General features: G+C 35.4%; 1 protein-coding gene across 2 annotated transcripts in view; it reads left to right on the top strand.

Annotated features, from left to right (window-relative positions):
- TBC1D8B (TBC1 domain family member 8B) overlaps positions 1 to 19,864 on the top strand; it is an 83,614-nt gene extending 63,750 nt beyond the window's left edge. For both annotated transcript variants that reach the window (XM_020877937.2, XM_070462209.1), the window contains exons 14-21: positions 398 to 496; positions 6,152 to 6,220; positions 6,388 to 6,628; positions 7,359 to 7,424; positions 8,909 to 8,992; positions 13,299 to 13,355; positions 14,680 to 14,777; positions 16,668 to 19,864. In XM_020877937.2, coding sequence (XP_020733596.1) covers positions 398 to 496; positions 6,152 to 6,220; positions 6,388 to 6,628; positions 7,359 to 7,424; positions 8,909 to 8,992; positions 13,299 to 13,355; positions 14,680 to 14,777; positions 16,668 to 17,063 — 1,110 coding nt within the window. In that variant the 3' untranslated portion in view covers positions 17,064 to 19,864. The remainder of the gene's footprint in view (positions 1 to 397; positions 497 to 6,151; positions 6,221 to 6,387; positions 6,629 to 7,358; positions 7,425 to 8,908; positions 8,993 to 13,298; positions 13,356 to 14,679; positions 14,778 to 16,667) is intronic.
- The last annotated feature ends 512 nt before the right edge of the window (positions 19,865 to 20,376 follow it).

Raw genomic sequence — 20,376 nt, forward strand, 5'->3', positions numbered from 1 at the left:
AAAATGAGTTCTGTGAACTGTTCCTCAGTTATATAGCTTCCTCTGCTTCAGTTTGCTTTTCATTAAATGAAATTACTCACATGATTTCACAAATAATGACCACTTTTAAATATTTATCACTATATTTAAAGGTGAAAATATTCTCTTCTTAGAGCCTAAGAATTTTTACCAATGTTCTTGTACTTAGTCTAGGCCCATAGTAGATGGAATGCTCTCCTGCAAATATATAGAAAAACTGAAATGTGGGAGGTGAAAATTTGCATAATCACTGAACAAGTTGGGAAAATAACTAGAAATAGAACCAAAGCCTCTGAGAATTGAATCTGATGAAATCCAACTATAAGAGAAGTGGGTGTTTATTATGAATGAGTATCCACTGAAATCATATTTCTTACAGAAATATGGTAATATTCGCTATGAAGATATACACAGCATGCGCTGTCGAAACAGGTTGTATGTGATACAGACCCTAGAGGAAACGACAAAGCAGAATGTGGTGAGTATCCACCGAATGGGGGAAACCAATTGGAATAACGTTTTTTTTCCTCAACTTCTTTTAAAAAATTACCATTTCATGTGAAGAAAATAAAATAACTATACATTTGAGCTAGAGTCTTGTCACAGCTTAGCTTACTGTAAATTTTTTGAGAGGAAATAAGTGATTTTCTTCTGGTTGAAATGTATTGGTTTCTCCAAGATGTTTTGTGTTATTTGACCTTTAGTATTGAATGCTATGATGTTGGCATTTAAGCATAACATGTTTGTGATGTACTTTATCAAGAAGAACAGCTGACCTACATAATAATCTAGTTTGCTAGTATATATTATTAACCTTGGATACTCAAGATAAAGTATAAAAGGTACAAAACAATGTGTTTTAAGTAATCTTTTTTTAATATTTGGATGATTACATTAGAAGCTGTTAATATTGATTTTCTCTAGTGAGTGGGATTAATAGATTGCTGGTTGAAAGAGGGAGCATTTTACTTTGTTGAAAGAATTCTTCTGGAGTAGAACATGGCAACCCACTCCAGTATTTTTGCCTGGAAAATTCCACGGACAGAGGAGTCTGGCGGTTTACAGACCATGGGATTGCAAGGAGTCAGTCATGCCTTAGCAACTGAACATGCACATATGCACATGAATCTTCTGTACTGTTCAAGCTTTTATCATGAGAATATATTGTTTTTGTAAACCTACTTAAAGATTAAGTCATCAGATATACAAATCTGGGAAAATTAACATTTCTGAATACATACTCATTGTGAATAATTCAAACATATAGAAATGTAAAAAAGTAAAACCTACCTACTCTAGGAATAATCGACATTTAAAATGATTCGGCATGTGTCCTTCCAGATCTTTTTTCTAAATATCTATAGACATACATATCTATGTGTGTAAGGGAGGGGTGAGAGGGACATTATAGTTTTCTAAGTGAGATCATACCATTTAGTTGCATGTTCTGCAACTTAACTTTTTTCACTCAGAAATATATCACAGTCATTGCATATCATTGTATAACTCACTTTTCTTAATGTGCTGAATAGTATACCACAGTATGGATATGCTATACTTGACTTAACTATTCCTTGTTGATATGCATTTAGTATGTCTACTCCCTTTCATTTCATTTTATTTTATTTTTTGCTCTTACAAGTAATACCTTATTTAAATCGCATGGGTTTGAACTGTGCAGATTCGCCTACACGTGGATTTTTTTCAATGAACATGTACTTTAGTACTACAGGATCCATGGTTGGTCGAATCTGCAGATGCAGAACCATGGATATGAAGGGGCAACTATAAAGTTATATGAAGATTTTTTTTATTTATTCATTTTTGACTGTGCTTGGTCTTTGTTGCTCTGCATGAGCTTTCTCTAGTTGTGGTGTGTGGGCTTTTCATTGCAGTGGCTTCTCTTGTGGAGCATGGGCTCTAGGTTTTAGTACTTGTGGCACTTGAGCTAAGTAGTTGCAATTACTGGGCTCTAAAGCACAGGCAAAGTAGTTGTGGCACACGGGCCTAGTTGTTCCAGACATGTGGGATCTTCCCAGATCAGGGATCAAACCTGCGTCTCCTGCGTTGGCAGGTGGATTCTTTACCACTGAGCCACCAGGGAAGCCCTATATGCAGATTTTTGACTGTGGAAGGTCAGCACCCTTAACCCCCATGTTTTTCAAGGGTCAACTGTATTTCTAATCTTACACATTTGTAAAAATGTTTCTATAAGGTGGATTCTTGGAAGTGGCAGCTGGGTCAAAGGGTATGCCCATTTAAAAATTGACAAGTCCTGCTCAGTTGTCTTCTAAAAGATTTGTATCAAATTATAATCCCACTGATAGTATGTAAAAATGCCCTTTTCCCCACATTCCCACTAGTGTTACTTACTAAAAAGTATTAGTGGTGTTAATTCTTTGTCAGTTATATTTGTGGCTAATATTTTCCCCCAATCTTTTTTCTTTAATTTTTTATGATGTATTTCAGGGTGTGTAAGTTTCAAAATTTTATGTCGTCAAATCTCTTTCTTCTTACATATTGTGTGGGTTTCATGTCAAACTTAGCAAGGCCTTCCCCATATAAAATTATATAATTTATAAACACACTTTCTCATATTAGCTTTTAATACTGGTATCACTTTTTTTAAAAACATTTAGATCTTTAATACACCTAAAGTATATATTTTGTTAATAGTGTGATACAGGACGCTAATGGTATTTTTTCCAGCTGAAACAATCCATTTTTTGAATACCATTTATTAAATAGTCCATCCTTTCTATACTCTGCCTTTTTCATATGCTAAATACTTACATACATACATGGGTTTATTTCTGTAGTTTCTTTTTTTCCCTATAACACCACACTGTTAATTATTGTGGCTTTATAATCCATTTTGAAATCTGGTAGTGTGCTTAGTCACTCAGTCATGTCTGACTGTTTGTGGCCCCGTGGACTGTAGCCCACCAGGCTCCTCTGCCCATGGAATTTTCCAGACAAGAATACTGGAGTGGGTTGCCATTTCCTACTCCAGGGGATCTTCTCGACCCAGGGATTGAACCTGTGTCTCTTGCATCTCCTGCATTGGCAGGCAGATTCTTCTCCAGTGAGCCAGCAGGGAAGCCCTTTTTAAAATCCATTTGAATGATGTCTTTTTAAATGTACTTTAGTATAAAATTTTATTATTTTCATCATATAGATCTTACACATTTATTATTGGGTTTGTCTCCTGTGTAGTTTATGGTTTTGTTACTAATATGAATGAGATCTTTTTTCCTTTATATTTTCTAATTCATTTATTATAGTGTATATAAAACCTATTGATTGCTACATGTTGCTTTTTTAATGACTGTGTTACTGACTCTCATTAATTCTGATTTTTTTCAGTTGAATTTCTGAATAGACAGGCATATCTTTTCTAGGCTTAAGAGTTTTGACCCTTCCTAATATGTATACCTCTTTTAGATTTTTATTTGTATTATTGTAGTAGGTAGAATCTTCAGAGAAGTATTAAATAATAGCAGTAGAAGCAAGCTTCCTTGTTTCATTCTGGAATTTAATAGAAGTGCCTCTGGTATTTTATTAAGTATGATGTTTGCTGTTAATTTTTGAAGGACTCTTTTTAATCAAATTTAGTAGTTTCATTTAGTTTCTAGGTTAAGAGATTTGGGACATTTAAAAAATCAATATTGAGTGTTAACTTTGATCAAATAATTTTTCCATATCTTGAAATTATATATTTTTCTACTTTATTAATATAGAATACATTAAAGAATTCCTAGATTGAACTTCTGTTTAATTCTTGAGATGAATCCTATTTGTTCATGTTGTGTTATTCTTTTAATACTCTGCTTTGAGGGTTTTCCTGAATAGTTTAGCTAGGTTCTTTACATATGTTAAAGTGACATTGACTTACAGTGTGTGTGTGCTAACTTTTTTTTCATATTAGAATTGTACTCTTGTCATAGAATGGAGTTTTGAATAAATCATATTTTTCTATGTGCTGGGACAGTTTAAACTACATAGAAATTACCTAGTATCTGAAAGTTTGAGATGAACCTGTAAAACCATCTGGATCTGCTGCCTTTGGTGGGCATTTGATTACTTTTTCAGTTCTATCTATTCAGAACTTGTTCTTTCTGAGTTAATTTTAGTCATTTATATTTTTATAGAGATTACCCATTTCATCTAGATTTTCAGATATATTGTTTTACAGCTTGTGTAACTCATTGAACAGATAATGTTACTTTCTATATGCTGGACACAATAATTTATATGTCTATGTTTATAGTATTCTTTTCCTTCTCAATGATATTTATTCATGCTTTCTTTTATCAAACTTGCCATATATTTATTTTACCTATTTAGTTTATAAACTCTTTGCTTTATTTATGTAGTATACTTTTTTTTAGTTACTCCTGTTTCATTAATTCTAGCCTTTATCTTTACCCTTGCTTTAAAATTTCTTAAATACCAAAATCATTGTACCATCAGTGCTTATTCTTCCTGGAGAAGAATTATTCTTTCTAGTAGAATGATGTTGCATATTTTATTCTAGTAGAATTTTATTCTAGTAGAATGATGTTGCATATTTTCTGAGATTATTCATTCTTGGGTTACGTTTTCTTGGCACAGAGAGGGAATGTACATCTCCCAGTGCCTTTGAAGTGTTTAATGACAACCCCACAGGGTGACTTGACAAATTGCCTATGTAGTAAGACAGGAATATATGGAAAAAAAACATAGAATACTGTGGGTTATATTTCAGTTAGTTCAGTTCAGTCACTCAGTCGTGTCCGACTCTTTGTGACCCCATGACTGCAGCATGCCAGGCCTCCCTGTCCATCACCAACTCCCGGAGTTTACCCAAACTCATGTCCTATTGAGTCAGTGATGCCATCTAACCATCTCATCCTCTGTCGTCCCCTTCTCCTCCTGCCTTCAATCTTTCCCAACATCAGGGTCTTTTCAAATGAGTCAGCTCTTCGCATCAGGTGGCCAAAATATTGGAGTTTCAGCTTCAACATCAGTCCTTCCAGTGAACACCCAGGACTGATCTCCTTTAGGATGGACTGGTTGGATCTCCTTGCAGTCCAAGGGACTCTCAAGAGTCTTCTCCAACACCACAGTTCAAAAGCATCAATTCTTTGGCGCTCAGCTTTCTTTATAGTCCAATTCTCACATCCATGCATGACTACTGGAAAAACCATAGCTTTGACTAGATGAACCTTTGTTGACAAAGTAATGTCTCTGCTTTTTAATATGCTGTCTAGGTTGGTCATAACTTTCCTTCCAAGGAGTAAGTGTCTTTTAATTTCATGGCTGCAATCACCATCTGCAGTGATTTTGGAGCCCAGAAAAATAAAGTCACTGTTTCCCCATCTATTTGCCATGAAGTGATGGGACCAGATGCCATGATCTTAGTTTTCTGAATGTTGAGCTTTAAGCCAACTTTTTCACTCTCCTCTTTCATTTTCATCAAGAGGCTCTTTAGTTCTTCACTTTCTGCCATAAGGGTGGTGTCATCTGCGTATCTGAGGTTATTGATATTTCTCCCGGCAATCTTGATTCCAGCTTGTGCTTCATCCAGCCCAGTGTTTCTCATGATGTACTCTGCATATAAGTTAAATAAGCAGGGTGACAATATACAGCCTTGACGTACTCCTTTTCCTGTTTGGAACCAGTCTGTTGTTCCATGTCCAGTTCTAACTGTTGCTTCCTGACCTGCATACAGGTTTCTCAAGAGACAGGTCAGGTGGTCTGGTATGCCCATTTCTTTCAGAATTTTCCACAGTTTATTGTGATCCACACAGTCAAAGGCTTTGGCATGGTCAGTAAAGCAGAAATAGATGTTTTTTCTGGAACTCTCTTTCTTTTTCGATGATCCAAGGGATTATATTTACAGACATTAACTGGCCGTCCTCTGGTGGCTATCTCTGGGTATGAAGAGACCAAGGTCAAATTACATATCAGAGTAGAATTGAACTATACTCTATGCACAGCTTTTTTAAAGGACAAAGTAGGTACATTTACCTTTTGTTATTCCTTAAAGTTTAAAATATTGTATTCTGGCAGAGGGAGTTTTCTAAATGGGTTCAAAGAGAATTTCTATACCAAAGTGTTAAATTCTAAATTGCTTTAAATCTTTTTAAAGTTGCGTGTTGTATCACAAGATGTGAAATTGAGCCTTCATGAACTGGATGAACTTTATGTCATCTTTAAGGTACTCTTTTTCTTCTTTAAATGAAAAATAATATTCTTAGCAGAATTTTAATACAACCACCCAACTATTTTATCTTTAATTATTTTAGTGGACAGGTTTAAAAAAAAGTTATGAAGTTCCTTTGTCTGATTTAATGACTTTTCTCTTTTTCTCCATTTTTCAAATAGAAAGAGTTATTTTTTTCTTATTATTGGTGTTTGAGTTCTCCAATATTGAAGCACCATGATCCCAGTCTGCCATATTTGGAGCAGTATCAGATTGACTGCCAACAGTTCAGAGTGTTGTATCACTTGTTGAGTCCCTGGGCTCATTCTGCAAATAGAGATTCACTAGCTTTATGGACATTCAGATTGTTGGATGAAAACTCTGACTGCCTTATCAACTTCAAAGAATTCTCCTCTGCAATTGGTAGGATGATGTCCAATAACTTTTCTTTTTTAAAGCAGAAAAATAAAGGTACCCCTAGAAATACTTAGTACTGCCTATCATTGCCAATTTATTGTCAGATTTTATCAGCCTGATTTACACTATCTCTAGCTTTAGCAATAACTGGACCATTTTCTTTGTTACTAAATCTAAATATTTCATCTCATCTTTACCCAACCCTCCCAGAAAAAACAAGCTGTTAGATGTGGTTGTTTTAATGGTTAACATGAAGGAAGAGAATGTCCTGATTTCCCCACCTTCAGACATATGGATTTTTCAGGAGGATGGTCTACCTCAGTAAAAATGCCACTGCATAGCCTAGAAAAGTGGTAGAGAAACAGTCAACAAATATTTTGTCCACCAGTTATATTGTTCCTTTGCTTTTCCAGACACCCTAACGTGCTTTCTTATCAGGGATTGCCTTTTGAAGAAGAAGGAGTTCTCTCCTCTGATGAAACATTCAAAAGAAAAAGTAAATTTTAGATTGGGGTTGGGGAGAGAGTTCAGTAGGAGAGCATTTTATTTATCCCTTTATTTTGCTTATATACTTCAAGGAGAGAATCTGGCCTACTGGGTGTTGGTTAACTGATAGTTTAAGTAACAGAAGGTTTCTGAATCCTGGCTCATATCTGTGTCTTAATTTATCTGTGTTGCTGTAATTGATTGAATGTTCTTTGGCTGTGATTATTTTCAATTTAATTTTATTGAACAGACATAATGTACAATGGAAGTTTTACTGAGAAGCTTAAGCTGCTTTTTAAGCTGCATATTTCTCCAGGTAAGAGTTAATAGTTGTTAGTGATGTATAGAAGTTGACTCTATGCATCAATTATACTTTTTAACAAGTATAATTACAGATATCATTCCATTTTAATGAATAATATAATTTTCCATGTGGTATAAGGTCATCAGTCTGTGAATCATGTTAGCAATATTTTTGCTAATATATAGTTACACTGAAATCTGCAAAGGAGATTCTGTGCAACAGATAGGTTCATAGATTTCCTTCCTGTTAGTGGTCAGTCAATTTAATAAGTAGTTTATGTGTAAGAACTGTCTATCACTTGAATATTGGCATAATGTTGAATTTTTATTGTTGTTGTCATTAGACAGTAGAATTTAACTTTAGACAAACTGCCAAACTTGTGAAATACTACAAATTATTCAGAAAAGTGAGACCAGGCAGCAAGGGATATTAAACATTTGGAGGAGGAAACAAAATAAAAACTACCATTTATTGAGCACTTGTTCTGTTCAGGCATTTATATGAGTTCTTTTATTTAATTCTCATGATATCCTTGAAAGGTGGTATTATCTGTCCAATTTTGACAATATGGAAACTAAGAGAAAGATTAAATTTGCTGAAGACAACATATCTAATAAATTGCTTAGCTGGAATTCAGACTAAGGTTTGACTCCAAAACTCAGACTTCTTTCTGTTCTACCGTACTGCCTTACTGTTACCACATCAGTTCTATTTAAGTGTTTCCCTATGAGCTCAAGAGGCTGCCTTTGCCAGCTTGATCCATAATTGGGAATCTAGTCTTAAACTTTAAAGGAACATTGCAAAAGTACCTTTTAGCTTAAATAGGGAGATTCACCAAAAAAAAAAAAAAAATTAAAAAGCACCTCATAATTTGTCTAAAACTACACCTGAGGTCTCTTTTAAAGTCTTGCCAGGATAGCTGGGAACCATTCTTTACCACACCAAAAATCTAAAGTCATGTTTAACCTTCACAAACTCAAATCACAAACACAGTGTTAAAAACCAAAGACAAATCAAATAATAATTTAACTGTGAAGGACTTTACATTGTCAAGTCAAATTGTCATTAGATTGTCTAATATTGTAATGGAATGAATATGATTTTCCATAGAAGGATCAAAAATAGATAAAACACTGTATATCTGTTAGAGCACTCAGTTTCATGTTTTCCTTATTATTAATGATGTTTTTAAATGACTGCAGTAACATTTTCAGAGACTGCGTGTCATATTTTTAAATTTCAACTTGTAATGGCTCTTGGAAAACTGTTAAAAAGCAAGTAATTTGGAGAAATAAGAGAATTCAAAGTGATCAAATACTTCTTGTTAAAATATTTGCTATAGAGTAGAGTAGTACCACTTCCATACTTCTTCACATATGTCTTTCTTTTACAGGGACCCTTTGTTTAATTCTCTGTCCCCAGATTTAATTGATCCATTATAGGACCTGTTTCTGTCTCTCATTGTTGCAAATATGATCTGGATTATCTATTTTCAGCTTATACTGAAGTGCAGTATAAAGACCCTTCAAAGGGAGATGAACTTTCCAAGGAAGAACTGCTGTACTTGAGTCAACTCCATGGTAAATATCTGTTTTGAATATATCTATTTTGCTGATTAGTCACTTAGAGACCTTTCTGGTTTAAACATTCTTTACCCAGCTACCACTAGTAAAATTTGAGTTAATTATACCTCACACTTCTTTTGTGCTACCATAGCACTTAGCATAGTCCTAAATGCATGGTAAGTATTCCATAAATATTTGACTGATTAACTAAACTACATTTTGGATTTTGATTTATGGAATTTCTCGTTTACTGGAGAATTTGAAAGAAAATACATTTTGATTCTACTTTTGTAGCAGAAATTTCTAAAATGTATCAGACTTTTTTAATGCCTTGTTAAAATGCAATGAAGACAATAGAATCTTTGATGATAGAAGGTCATAGCTATTATTCAAACAGTGAATACTTATTATAAATCACTGAGGGTGTAGGAGATAGGGATGAGTCTGTCTCTGAGACAAAATTTGGAAGTATGGGCTTATTTTTGTGTCTTTTGCTGCTTTTTCATAAATACAAGTATCTTAGAAGTCCTTATGTAACCTTGCGTATGGTTACTGTATGATGGTGTTGAACATTAAGTTTGAAGCAACCTTACAAATCATCTAGTCAAGTCCCTTAATTATATAGAGGGCATTGAGGCCCAGAAGGGAGAAGTGACTCGTGTGAGATTTTTCAATGAGGTTTTACCAAAGTTAGGACTAGTAGCGGGGGGAGGAGCCAAGATGGCGGAGGAATAGGACGGAGAGACCACTTTTTCTCCTACAAATTCATCGAAAGAACATTTGAACGCTGAGCAAATTTAACAAAACAACTTCTGATCGCTAGCAGAGGACATCAGGCGCCCAGAAAAGCAGCCCATTGTCTTCGAAGGGAGGTAGGACAAAATATAAACGATAATAAGGGAGTCAAAAGAGCTACGGACGGAGACCCGTCCCGGGAAGGGAGTCTTAATAGAGGAAGTTTCCAATCACCAGGAAACCCTCTCACTGGTGGGACTGGGGGAAGTTTTCTGCATTCTAACTGGGAGGAAAAATTAAACAAGGCCCACAGATTACGTGCCTAAAAGCAACTCCCAGCAGAAAAGTACCCCAGACGCCCGTACCTGCCAGCAACAAGCGGGGCGGAACGGAGAGGAGCAGGCGGCATTGCTTAGGGTGAGGACCGGCCTGAAGACCCTGAGAGCAATCGGAGGGAGCTTTTTTAAACTATGGGATAGCAAGGGACAAAATTAACTGGCCCGAACACACTGCCGGTGGTTCGCAAAACAAAGGGACTGAGAATCTCCAGAGAAGAGCCGGCCCATCCCCGCTGGAGGTAGGAGGCAGGGGGGAGGGGAAAAGGGCAAACTCAGCCCCTGAGAAGCCACCCCCTCCCACACTGCAAACAGGCCCCCGGTTCCATATCTAAAGACTTCCTGAGACCCGACTGGCAGTGCGTGCTGGGGCCGCGGAGGGAAAAAGCGCGCCGTACCCGGGGAGAGTGCGCCCAAGCCTCTGGCTGCCTGAGCCGCTCGCCGCGGAGGGAAAAGGCACGCTGCACCCGGGGAGAGTACGCCCAAGCCTCTGGCTGCCTGAACCGCTCAGGCCAGGGAAGGCACAAAACACAGGCGCAACCGAATCTGCGCTTTTGTGGAGTACCCGAAAACTGGAACCGCACTCAACGCAGGGCCCGCTCCATATAGAGCAGCCGGGAGCCTGAGCAGTGTAGACGGTGAAAGCACTGACACCCGTGAGTGGGGCAAACCCAGTGTGACCGGAACATGGTGAGTGCTATCCACACAGCGGTATCTGTCTGCAGCGCCCCGCCCTCCCCGTAGCAGGACTGAACTGAACTAGCGAACCTAAATAAGAGATCACCTCTGCCCGCCTGTGTCAGGGCGGAAATTAGACACCAAAGAGACTGGCAAACAGAAGCCAAATAAACAAAGGGAACCGCTTCAGAAAGGACCGGTGCAACAGATTAAAATCCCTGAAGGTAACACCGACTACACGGGAAGGGGCCTACAGATATCGAGACGTGTAAGCTGGAAAGAGGAGCTATCTGAAATTGAACTGAACCTACGCTGACCGCAACAACCTCAGAGAAATTCCTTGATATATATGTACATATTTTTTTTTTAATTAAAAAAAAAATTTTTTTTTCTTTCCTTTTTTTTTTTTTTATTTTTTATTTTTTCTCTTTTATTTTCTTTTATAATTCCCTATTACTCCCCCATTACTCCTCAACTTTCATTTTCATATATTTTTACGATTTTTTTAATTAGGGAAAAAAAATTTTTTTTTTCTTTCTTTTTTTTTTTCTTTTTCTTGTTTTTCTCCTATTTCCTTTTAGAGTCCTCTAATACTCCTCTATTATTCCTTAACTTTCATTTTCATTTCACTATAACCTTGCCAAAAAAAAAGAGAGAGAGAAACCCTATTTTTAAACTGAACTTCATATACAGTTCTAAATTTTTTGTGTGTTTTTGTTTTTAAATATTGTATTTCAAAGAGTCTAACCTCTACACTAGATTTTCAATCTTTGTTTTTCAGTAGTATGTGATATAAATTTTGGTCATTTAAGAATCCAATATTCAGTTCCCATTTCTATTCAGGAGTGTGGTGATACTCTCCCACTTTTGACTCTGTTTTCTACCTCAGAACACCTCTATTTCCTCCATTCCCCTTCTCTTCCCAATTCAACTCTGTGAATCTTTGTGGGTGTCTGGGCTACGGAGAACACTTTGGGAACAGATAACTGTGTAGATCTGTCTCTCTCCTCTTGAGTCCCCTTTTTCTCCTCCTGCTCACCTCTATCTCCTTCCTCCCTCTCCTATTCTTCATGTAACTCTGTGAACCTCTCTGGTTGTCTCTCACGGTGGAGAATCTTTTCACCATTAACCTAGAAGTTTTATTATCAGTGCTGTATAGTTGGAGAAGCCTTGAGACTATTGGAAGAATAAAACTGAAATCCAGAGGCAGGAGACTTGAGCCCAAATCCTGAGAAAACCAGAAAACTCCTGACTACACGGAACATTAAGGAATAAGAGACCATCCAAAAGCTTCCATACCTACACCAAAACCAACCACCACCCAAGAGCCAATAAGCTCCAGTACAAGACATACCACACAAATTCTTTAGCAACGCAGGAACATAGACCTGAGTGTCAACATACAGGCTCTCCAAAGTCACACCTAACACAGAGACCCATCGCAAAACTCATTACTGGACACTCCATTGCACTCCAGAGAGAAGAAATCCAATTCCACGCACCAGAACGCTGACACAAGCTTCCCTAACCAGGAAACCTTGACAAACCAATCGTCCAACCCCACCCACTGGGTGAAACCTCCACAATAAAAAGGAACCTCAGACCACAAGAATACAGAAAGCCCACTCCAGACACAGCAATCTAAACATGATGAAAAGGCAGAGAAATACCCAACAGCTAAAGGAACATGAAAAAAGCCCACCAAGTCAAACAAAAGAGGAGGAAATAGGGAATCTACCTGAAAAAGAATTTAGAATAATGATAATAAAAATGATCCAAAATCTTGAAAACAAAATGGAGTTACAAATAAATAGCCTGGAGACAAAGATTGAGAAGATGCAAGAAATGTTTAACAAGGACCTAGAAGAAATAAAAAAAAATCAATTAAAAATTAATAATGAAATAAATGAGATCAAAACACTCTGGAGGGAACCATGAGTAGAATAACAGAGACAGAAGATAGGATAAGTGAGTTAGAAGATAAAATGGTGGAAATAAATGAAGCAGAGAGGAAAAAAGAAAAAAGAATAAAAAAAAATGAGGACAACCTCAGGGACCTCTGGGACAATGTGAAACGCCCCAACGTTCGAATCATAGGAGTCCCAGAAGAAGAAGACAAAAAGAAAGGCCATGAGAAGATACTCGAGGAGATAATAGCTGAAAACTTCCCTAAAATGGGGAAGGAAATAGCCAACCAAGTCCAGGACTAGTAGCTCAGTCTTTTTTTTTTTTAGCTTAGTCTTTTGGCTCTCAGTATGTTTTTTCCTAATAAAAGAAGTAATACTATTCAATCTGAAGAAAATCACAGGGAAGGAAATAACAGATACCACCCAGAAATAAAATAATAATTCATATACTTCTATCTAAGCTTTTTTAATGTGGATTTTTTCCCCAGTGTTCTTTTTAAAGTTCTTGAATACTTTGTCTTCTCATGATAGGAGGTCAGATTAGCTATAATTGGTTTGTTGAATTGAAGAAAATAATGTGTGCTTATGTCTATCAAAATACTATTTTACTTTCAAAAGGTATTTTTTAAATATTTTACAAAATGCAGTTGTCCTCTTCTCCTCTAGTTTCCAAGCCTGCAAAGGAGAAGGAAGCAAAGTCAGCAAAAAACAGCCCTGAAAAAGGTACATGATTTAGGAGTATCATTTAGTTTAAGTTATTGTTTTTGTAAATAAGGTTAACTACACAAGGAGGCGGCATGGATTCCTTTTAAAATCTCTTGATTTGTCCTTAGAACTTTTTCAGTTCCTTTGTGTAAATTTAACTATTCTTCTCTGGATACTTTAGTCTCAGAAGTTATAGAAAATGTAACAGTGAATGACCCATATTTATTTATTATTTTAAAAATATTTATTTTAATTGCATAAGTAATAATTCATATAAAAGAAATGTAAATGGTACAGAAATGCTCATATCCCCACCCAACCCCACCCTGAAGTAGATGTGAAAACAGTTTGGCCTGTATTCTTTCCAGACCTACTTCTGCATATAAACAAATATAAATAGACATTTATTTTTAAAAAAGAAACACTTCATAAATACCATTTATAACTTGTTTTTTTATTTTATAGTATATCATGGACATCTTTGCATGTCAGTACATGTGGATCTGACATGTACTAAGTATTGGGGTACAGAGTTTGGTTGTATTGTTAGTTATTTCAGTAACTAGCTCAATACTGATGAACACTTTAGGTTATTTCCAATTAATTATACTGCAAACTATGCTCCAACAAACATTTTTATACTTACCTTTAATGATACTTTGGGGCATATTTATTTAAGATAGGATAAATTCACAGTGGTATGAGAATGCTGGGTCACAAAGAATATGCACATTTAGTATTTTGATAGAGACTGTCAAATTGTTCTACAAAAGTCCATCATTCTTTTTATGTTTTTGAGTAACAGCTAAAAAATAATTTTTGATGATCTGCTTAGATATGACTGCTTCACCAGGTTGTTCAGTATAATAATTATTAATAAAGTCACATTAACATCATTGTGATTAAACTATTCAAAGGAATGAATGAATAAGTACTGTTTTGAATTTTTGAAAGAGTCACCATAGACCACTTTGGTATCTGCATATTAAGAACATCATATAGAAGCTATTTTAAACTTAGTGGTATACATGAGAACATCTACATGAAATTTACATCATCATGTCAGGGTGTACTGTTTAATCTAAAAGGCATTCTTCTTCCCCTCACCTTACATCTTCTCTAGTCCCCAACCTTTTCAAAGTAAAAGTTTTAGTTTAATGGAAATGGAGAATATTTTGAGAGCCAGTAAGTGAAAGAAAAGGTATAGTCAGATCAATTTCTGGAGAAAAAAGTGGAATCTCATATTTCAATGAAATATCTTTCAATAATAATAGTTCTTTTGAGGATTTGGGAAAATATAGTAGGCTGTTCATTATGAAATTATTTTATTCCTCTCATTTAGAAAAAGAAAAAGTCAATATTCAAGCATATCTAAGTCAATGGCAAGATGAACTTCTAAAAAAAGAAGAAAACATTAAGGATTTACCAAGAATGAATCAGGTATTCAGTTCATAAATTCTGGTTTTCTTATGTGTTTTATTAAAATGAATGTGGGTGTTTCCAAATCTAAAATAGCTAACATGCTATTACAAAAATAATCTCTGCATCATCTCTGTAAGTTTCAGATAAGTATATAAGAATGGGAGTAAATTTTAAAATGATTTTCTACTTTAAACACTTAAATGCATTTAGAGTTTGTTACAGTCCTCTGCTGTGACATTTGTACCTATAGAAAAGATGTGTATATAGCAGTTATTTCAGGGTTTTCTACTTCCAGCTTTATTAGAAATGTTCATTTATTCAGTAGACATTTTTAGTGACAACTAGATGACATGCCCAATACTAGGTAGTAGGAATAAGAAATAACTAAAATAGGTTATACCCTGGTTCCTAATCATCTTGAATCTGCTCAGATAGTACTAACAACTACTGTTAACACAACTTTTTTTTTTGGCCATGCCATGTAGCATGTGGGATCTTAGTTCCTGGACCAGGGATCAAACCCGCACTCTCTGCTGTGGAAGCATAGAGTCTTAAGCTCTGGACCATCAAGGAATTCCCTATTGACACAATTATAAACCCATCTCTTTCTTGCACACTATTCAGTCATTATATGTTTGTATATTTTTTAAATAAATTCTTTTGGTACAGATAATGAGGATTATCAGAACTTAACCAAAATATGAAATAACTTCATTTTTCTCAGTGGAGTAGGTAATTTGATAGTTAAATAAGTACTTCTTAAAATTTAATCAATATATTAATACTAAAATTTTAATAAATAAAGTGTTACAGACTAAGAAAGAAAGAAAAATATAGCTTAAAGTTTGGTACAGTAAATTTTAATAAAGTGTATCTTTTAGGGGGACTTCCCTGATGGTCCTGGGGCTTCCCTGATAGCTCAGTTGGTAAAGAATCCACCTAAAAAAAAAAAAAAAAGAATCCGCCTGCAATGCAGGAGACCCCGGTTCAATTCCTAGGTCGGGAAGATCCCCTGGAAAAGGGAAAGGCTACCCACTCCAGTATTCTGGCCTGGAGAATTCATGGACTGTATAGTCCATGGGGTCGCAAAGAGTCAGACATGACTGAGCGACTTTCACTTTCACTTTCTCTAGCAGTCCAGTAGTTAAGAATCCATGCTTCTACTGCAGGGGACATAGGTTGGATACCTTGTTGGGGAACTAAGATCCTGCATGCCTTACAGTGCAGCCCCCGCCCAAAGTATATCTTTTTTATTTGCTTTTTATTTACAGATAAACTTTTCTAGTAGGATGATTGACTTACAGGACTTTTGTGTTGGGAAAAAAATTTTATATTGGCAAGGATCTTCTAGGAACATCTATGGATTGTCTAGGGACAGTTAGCAAACAATCCAGTTCATTTCTTTACTAGGGCCCCTCCTTAGCCTTTAAAAAGAAACATGTCCACATTACCTCCTTGTATTACTGGATTGGTTCCAAAACATTCTTCGTTAAATTTAAGTCATCCTAGTCTGTTTGTTAAGATTGATTAATGAATTAATTATTTGTATGTAGGCAAATATGGAACTTTGCCTAATTAAAAGTATTACCTAAGATTGAAGGAATGCTGGCAGATACCTATATATATATATATATATATATATATATATATATATATATATATATATATATATAATTTACTGTTATTAGGCAACAGATGAGAAAACTTAAGTGAAATTTTCTTTCATAATTCATACCCATTTTTCTAGAACCAAAATTTACTTGGGGGATTAATCATCAGTTCTTATAACTTCTATGGTGAAAGTTAGGTGGTGCAAATTCTAAATAGAAGACTATTCACTTCTAAGTTCTATTTATATATTTGCTAAGTCTAATATCAAATGTGATATTTCTAACTTGTGTCTTCTAGTCACAATTTATTCAGTTTTCAAAGACACTATATAACTTATTTCATGGGGACCCTGAAGAAGAGGCATTGTATCAAGCCATTGCTGTTGTAACCAGCCTTTTGCTCAGGATGGAAGAAGTTGGAAGGAAACTCCATAGCCCTACATCGGCAATGAAAGGACTGTCTGGTGTAGTCTGTGTTTCTGGAGTACCTATTGAGGGGCAGGCAGAGAAACCCTTGGAGAAAGAACCCTCCTCACCCAGGGAAGAACCTCAGTGGTCATTTGCATTTGAACAGATTCTTGCCTCTTTGTTGAATGAACCAGCATTGGTGAAGTTTTTTGAGAAATCCATAGATCTAAAAGCCAAACTAGAAAATGCAAAAACCTCTCAGTTAAGTTCTAGAACCAAGAAGTAAAGCTCTTAACAGGCATTTTACCAAGATTATTAGAACCGTCAGCTTGATTCCTGGAAATAGGGATCAGGGGTTTATCTTGTTACCAATGTATTTGAAGGTTAAAAAGAAGATATTGTAAGCACAATGATTTATTCCTTTGGGGTAATATCTAATTTTGATATTCTATAATACAGATATACTTTTTATATTTCGCAAGATATGCTGTATTGGGGGAGTATGCTAAATGTCACCACCAGAGGGCACCACCATATCACTTTTAGTAAGGAAATAACTAGTTTGTGCTGCTATTTACATATGAATTAGTGATAATTTTTGAAAATGTGGTGTTATGTTTGAGTATTAGTGATGCTGATATGCCATAATGATAAATCTTGCTTTCCAAATTGCCTCAGTCCTATTACAATGCTTTAGAAAATCAGACTCTTAGATTTGTAGCCTTAATTATCTAGAAGATTACCATATGGGAACCTCATTTTCAAGTTATCTAACTGAAATAATACTAACTTCTTAAAGTTAATCTCGCTCAGTCTTCTAGTATTATGTGGTTTTTTTTTGTTGTTGTTGTTTTTTTAAGTAAATTCTACCTTCTCCCTAACCTAAGCAGTTCAGAAGTCACTGACACATTTCTAGCTCTGTTACTGACAAAAATAAAAAACTCAAATACTGGGCTGATATGAGGAAAAAGGATACTGGATTTGGATTTGAGATAGTTAAAATGAGCCAATTCAGAAGGGTAAATAAATGTACAGTTAACTCTGTACAGGTCTCTCATTGGACTGAGAAGTTACTTGAAATTCTGAGCACTGCTCTTTGTGGTATTTTTCTCAGAGTAGTTTGGTTCTAATTTTATATTTTGGATTTTCACCAGTCATATTTTAAGTTATAGTAGATAGATTGAATTATTGTATTAGTCTGACAAGTTCATAAAGTATACACGCATACCTTGTTTTGCTGCACTTTGCTTGATTGTGCTCCACAGATACTACAGTTTTTTGTCTTTGTGTTTTTTTTTTTTGCCACCATGTGATTTGTGGGCTTGTGGGATCCAGGCTTACAGGATGGTAGTTCCCCACAGGGATTGAACCCAGACACTTGGCAGTAAAAGTGAAGAGTCCTAACCACTGGACCACCAGGAAATTCCCACAGATACTACAGTTTATTGAAAATGAAGGCTTGTGGCAACACTGCATTGAGCAAGTCTAATCAGTGTCATTTTTCCAACAGCATTTGCTTTTGTGTCTCTGTCACGTTTTGGTAATTCTCACAGTATTTGGAACTTTTTCATTATTATTATGTTTGTCATGGTGATCCGTGATCAGTGATCTTTAATGTTACTAATGCAACTCACTGAAGGCTCATATGATGGCTAGCACTTTTTAGTGGTAACATAGTTTTAATTAAAGTTTGTTCCTTTTTTAGACATAATGCTATTGTACACTTAATAGACTACAGTATAGTGTAAACATAACTCTTGTATGCCCTGGGAAACCAAAAAATTCATGTAATTTGCTTTATTGCAATATTTGCTTTTATCCCAGTGATCTGGAACCAAACCTGCAACATCCAAGGTATGCCTGTACTTGTGCATAAGGATTGTTAAAATAATGTATAGAATTTTGGCATCTATCTAAAAAGCTGTAATTTATCTGATTTAAATGTGTAATTTCTATGTACTTTATGCTGCTTATATTTCAGTCATTACAATGAAAGTTCATTTAGAGATAATGGGCTTTGTTAGCACTTTAAAGAGGAAAAAAAACCCATAGCTATCTAATATTCTGTGCTGTTTCTGATAAAAGCAATTTATAAATCAGTTGATTTGAAAAACTGAGGAGAAGGCATCCACTGGAACTTCTTTTTTCACAAAAGACTTTGGTTTTAAGCCTGTTGACTTTTCAGATTTGAAACCATGAGAAGGCAGACATCCTTTAAGAATGACCCAAGAAGTCTCCCTTGTGGAAAACAATTAGTATAATCAGCTTTTGGCAAGAATCCACTGTGAACAAGGCTTAACCCAGAGGGTTTCATCACCACAAAATGTATTATTTTCAGAGAGATTCAAGAATTTTTAAGTTGACCCCTTGAAAATTTTGTAAATTGGACTCGGCCAAATTTAAATTTGTCTTTAAAATGATTTTGGCCAAATTTAAAGTAATGTCTTTAAAATTATTTTGTCAGCTTTGTCTTTTCAAGAAAATTACCACTTAAGAGATAATTGCTAAATAAACATCTGTGCCTTTTCTCAGAAATGATTTGCCTGAAATGTGTCCAAATTTTAGACTTTAGTTAATAGTTTGTATGTGAACTATCACACATCTGCTTTTAAGCAATGATTGTTATACTATAGTAGCTCTATAAGACACAAGGCTCTGTGCTTATATACAAATGCACTGTTGCACATTGTTCAATATTTTGTCAGTTGTATTTACAAAAAGATACTTTCTTAAGAGCATATGTTATTAATATTTGATATGATTTTAAGATCAGAATATTGAAGATTACTTAGTATTGTATTTTAGCCTAGATTAGTTAAAATTGAATACCTAAAGAGATTTTTGAGTTGCAAAAAGATTATAAGTGCAAGTTAAAAAGATAAACATTTATTTTCTGAGTCTGTAGGAGAAATAAACTGAACACATAGTTTTGTAGTCACTACCTTGTTGAACAAATGGGTTTTTCTTATGTAGTTGTGTCACACTGAACCAGTGCATTGTACCTTATACATTAAGTGGTATAAAGTGGGCTTTACTTGTCTTTATAAAAATAAATGTTATAAATCTAATAAACATGAAAATGGCTTACTTAGAGATCTTACTATTATTTATTATGATGTATTTATATTTAACTCTATCACTTGAGGACTTCCTTCCTATTAGTTAAGGTTCAGTTGCAGAGAACAGAATTCACTCTAATTAGTTTAGGCAGGGAAAGATTTATTACCAGACATTAAGTGGCTTATAGAATTATCAAGAGGACTGACTCTCAATTGAGCATTCAAGAACAGCTTCCAAAGCTATACCACAGCATCAGGTCATCAAGGGAGTTGCTAATTCTTCTCCCATTAGGAAACTGCCACTTCCTACTCCATGATGAGAAGCCAGCTGTATGGTTCCTGTCCCCAGAACCACACTACACCTGCTACTATTTACACCAGTGAAATGGATGCCAAGCATCCTGCCTCTCAGCACCCACAAGCTAGTAACTAAATTGCAATAGGACAATCAAACAGCTGCACATCCATGTTTACCAGCAGAAATGGCAGAAGCATAGCCTCCACCTTCCTTCTGCCAGTTGTCTCACACATGTGTATCTG

Source organism: Odocoileus virginianus, unplaced genomic scaffold, assembly GCF_023699985.2.
Source record: "Odocoileus virginianus isolate 20LAN1187 ecotype Illinois unplaced genomic scaffold, Ovbor_1.2 Unplaced_Scaffold_1, whole genome shotgun sequence".
NCBI classification, from domain to species: domain Eukaryota; kingdom Metazoa; phylum Chordata; class Mammalia; order Artiodactyla; family Cervidae; genus Odocoileus; species Odocoileus virginianus.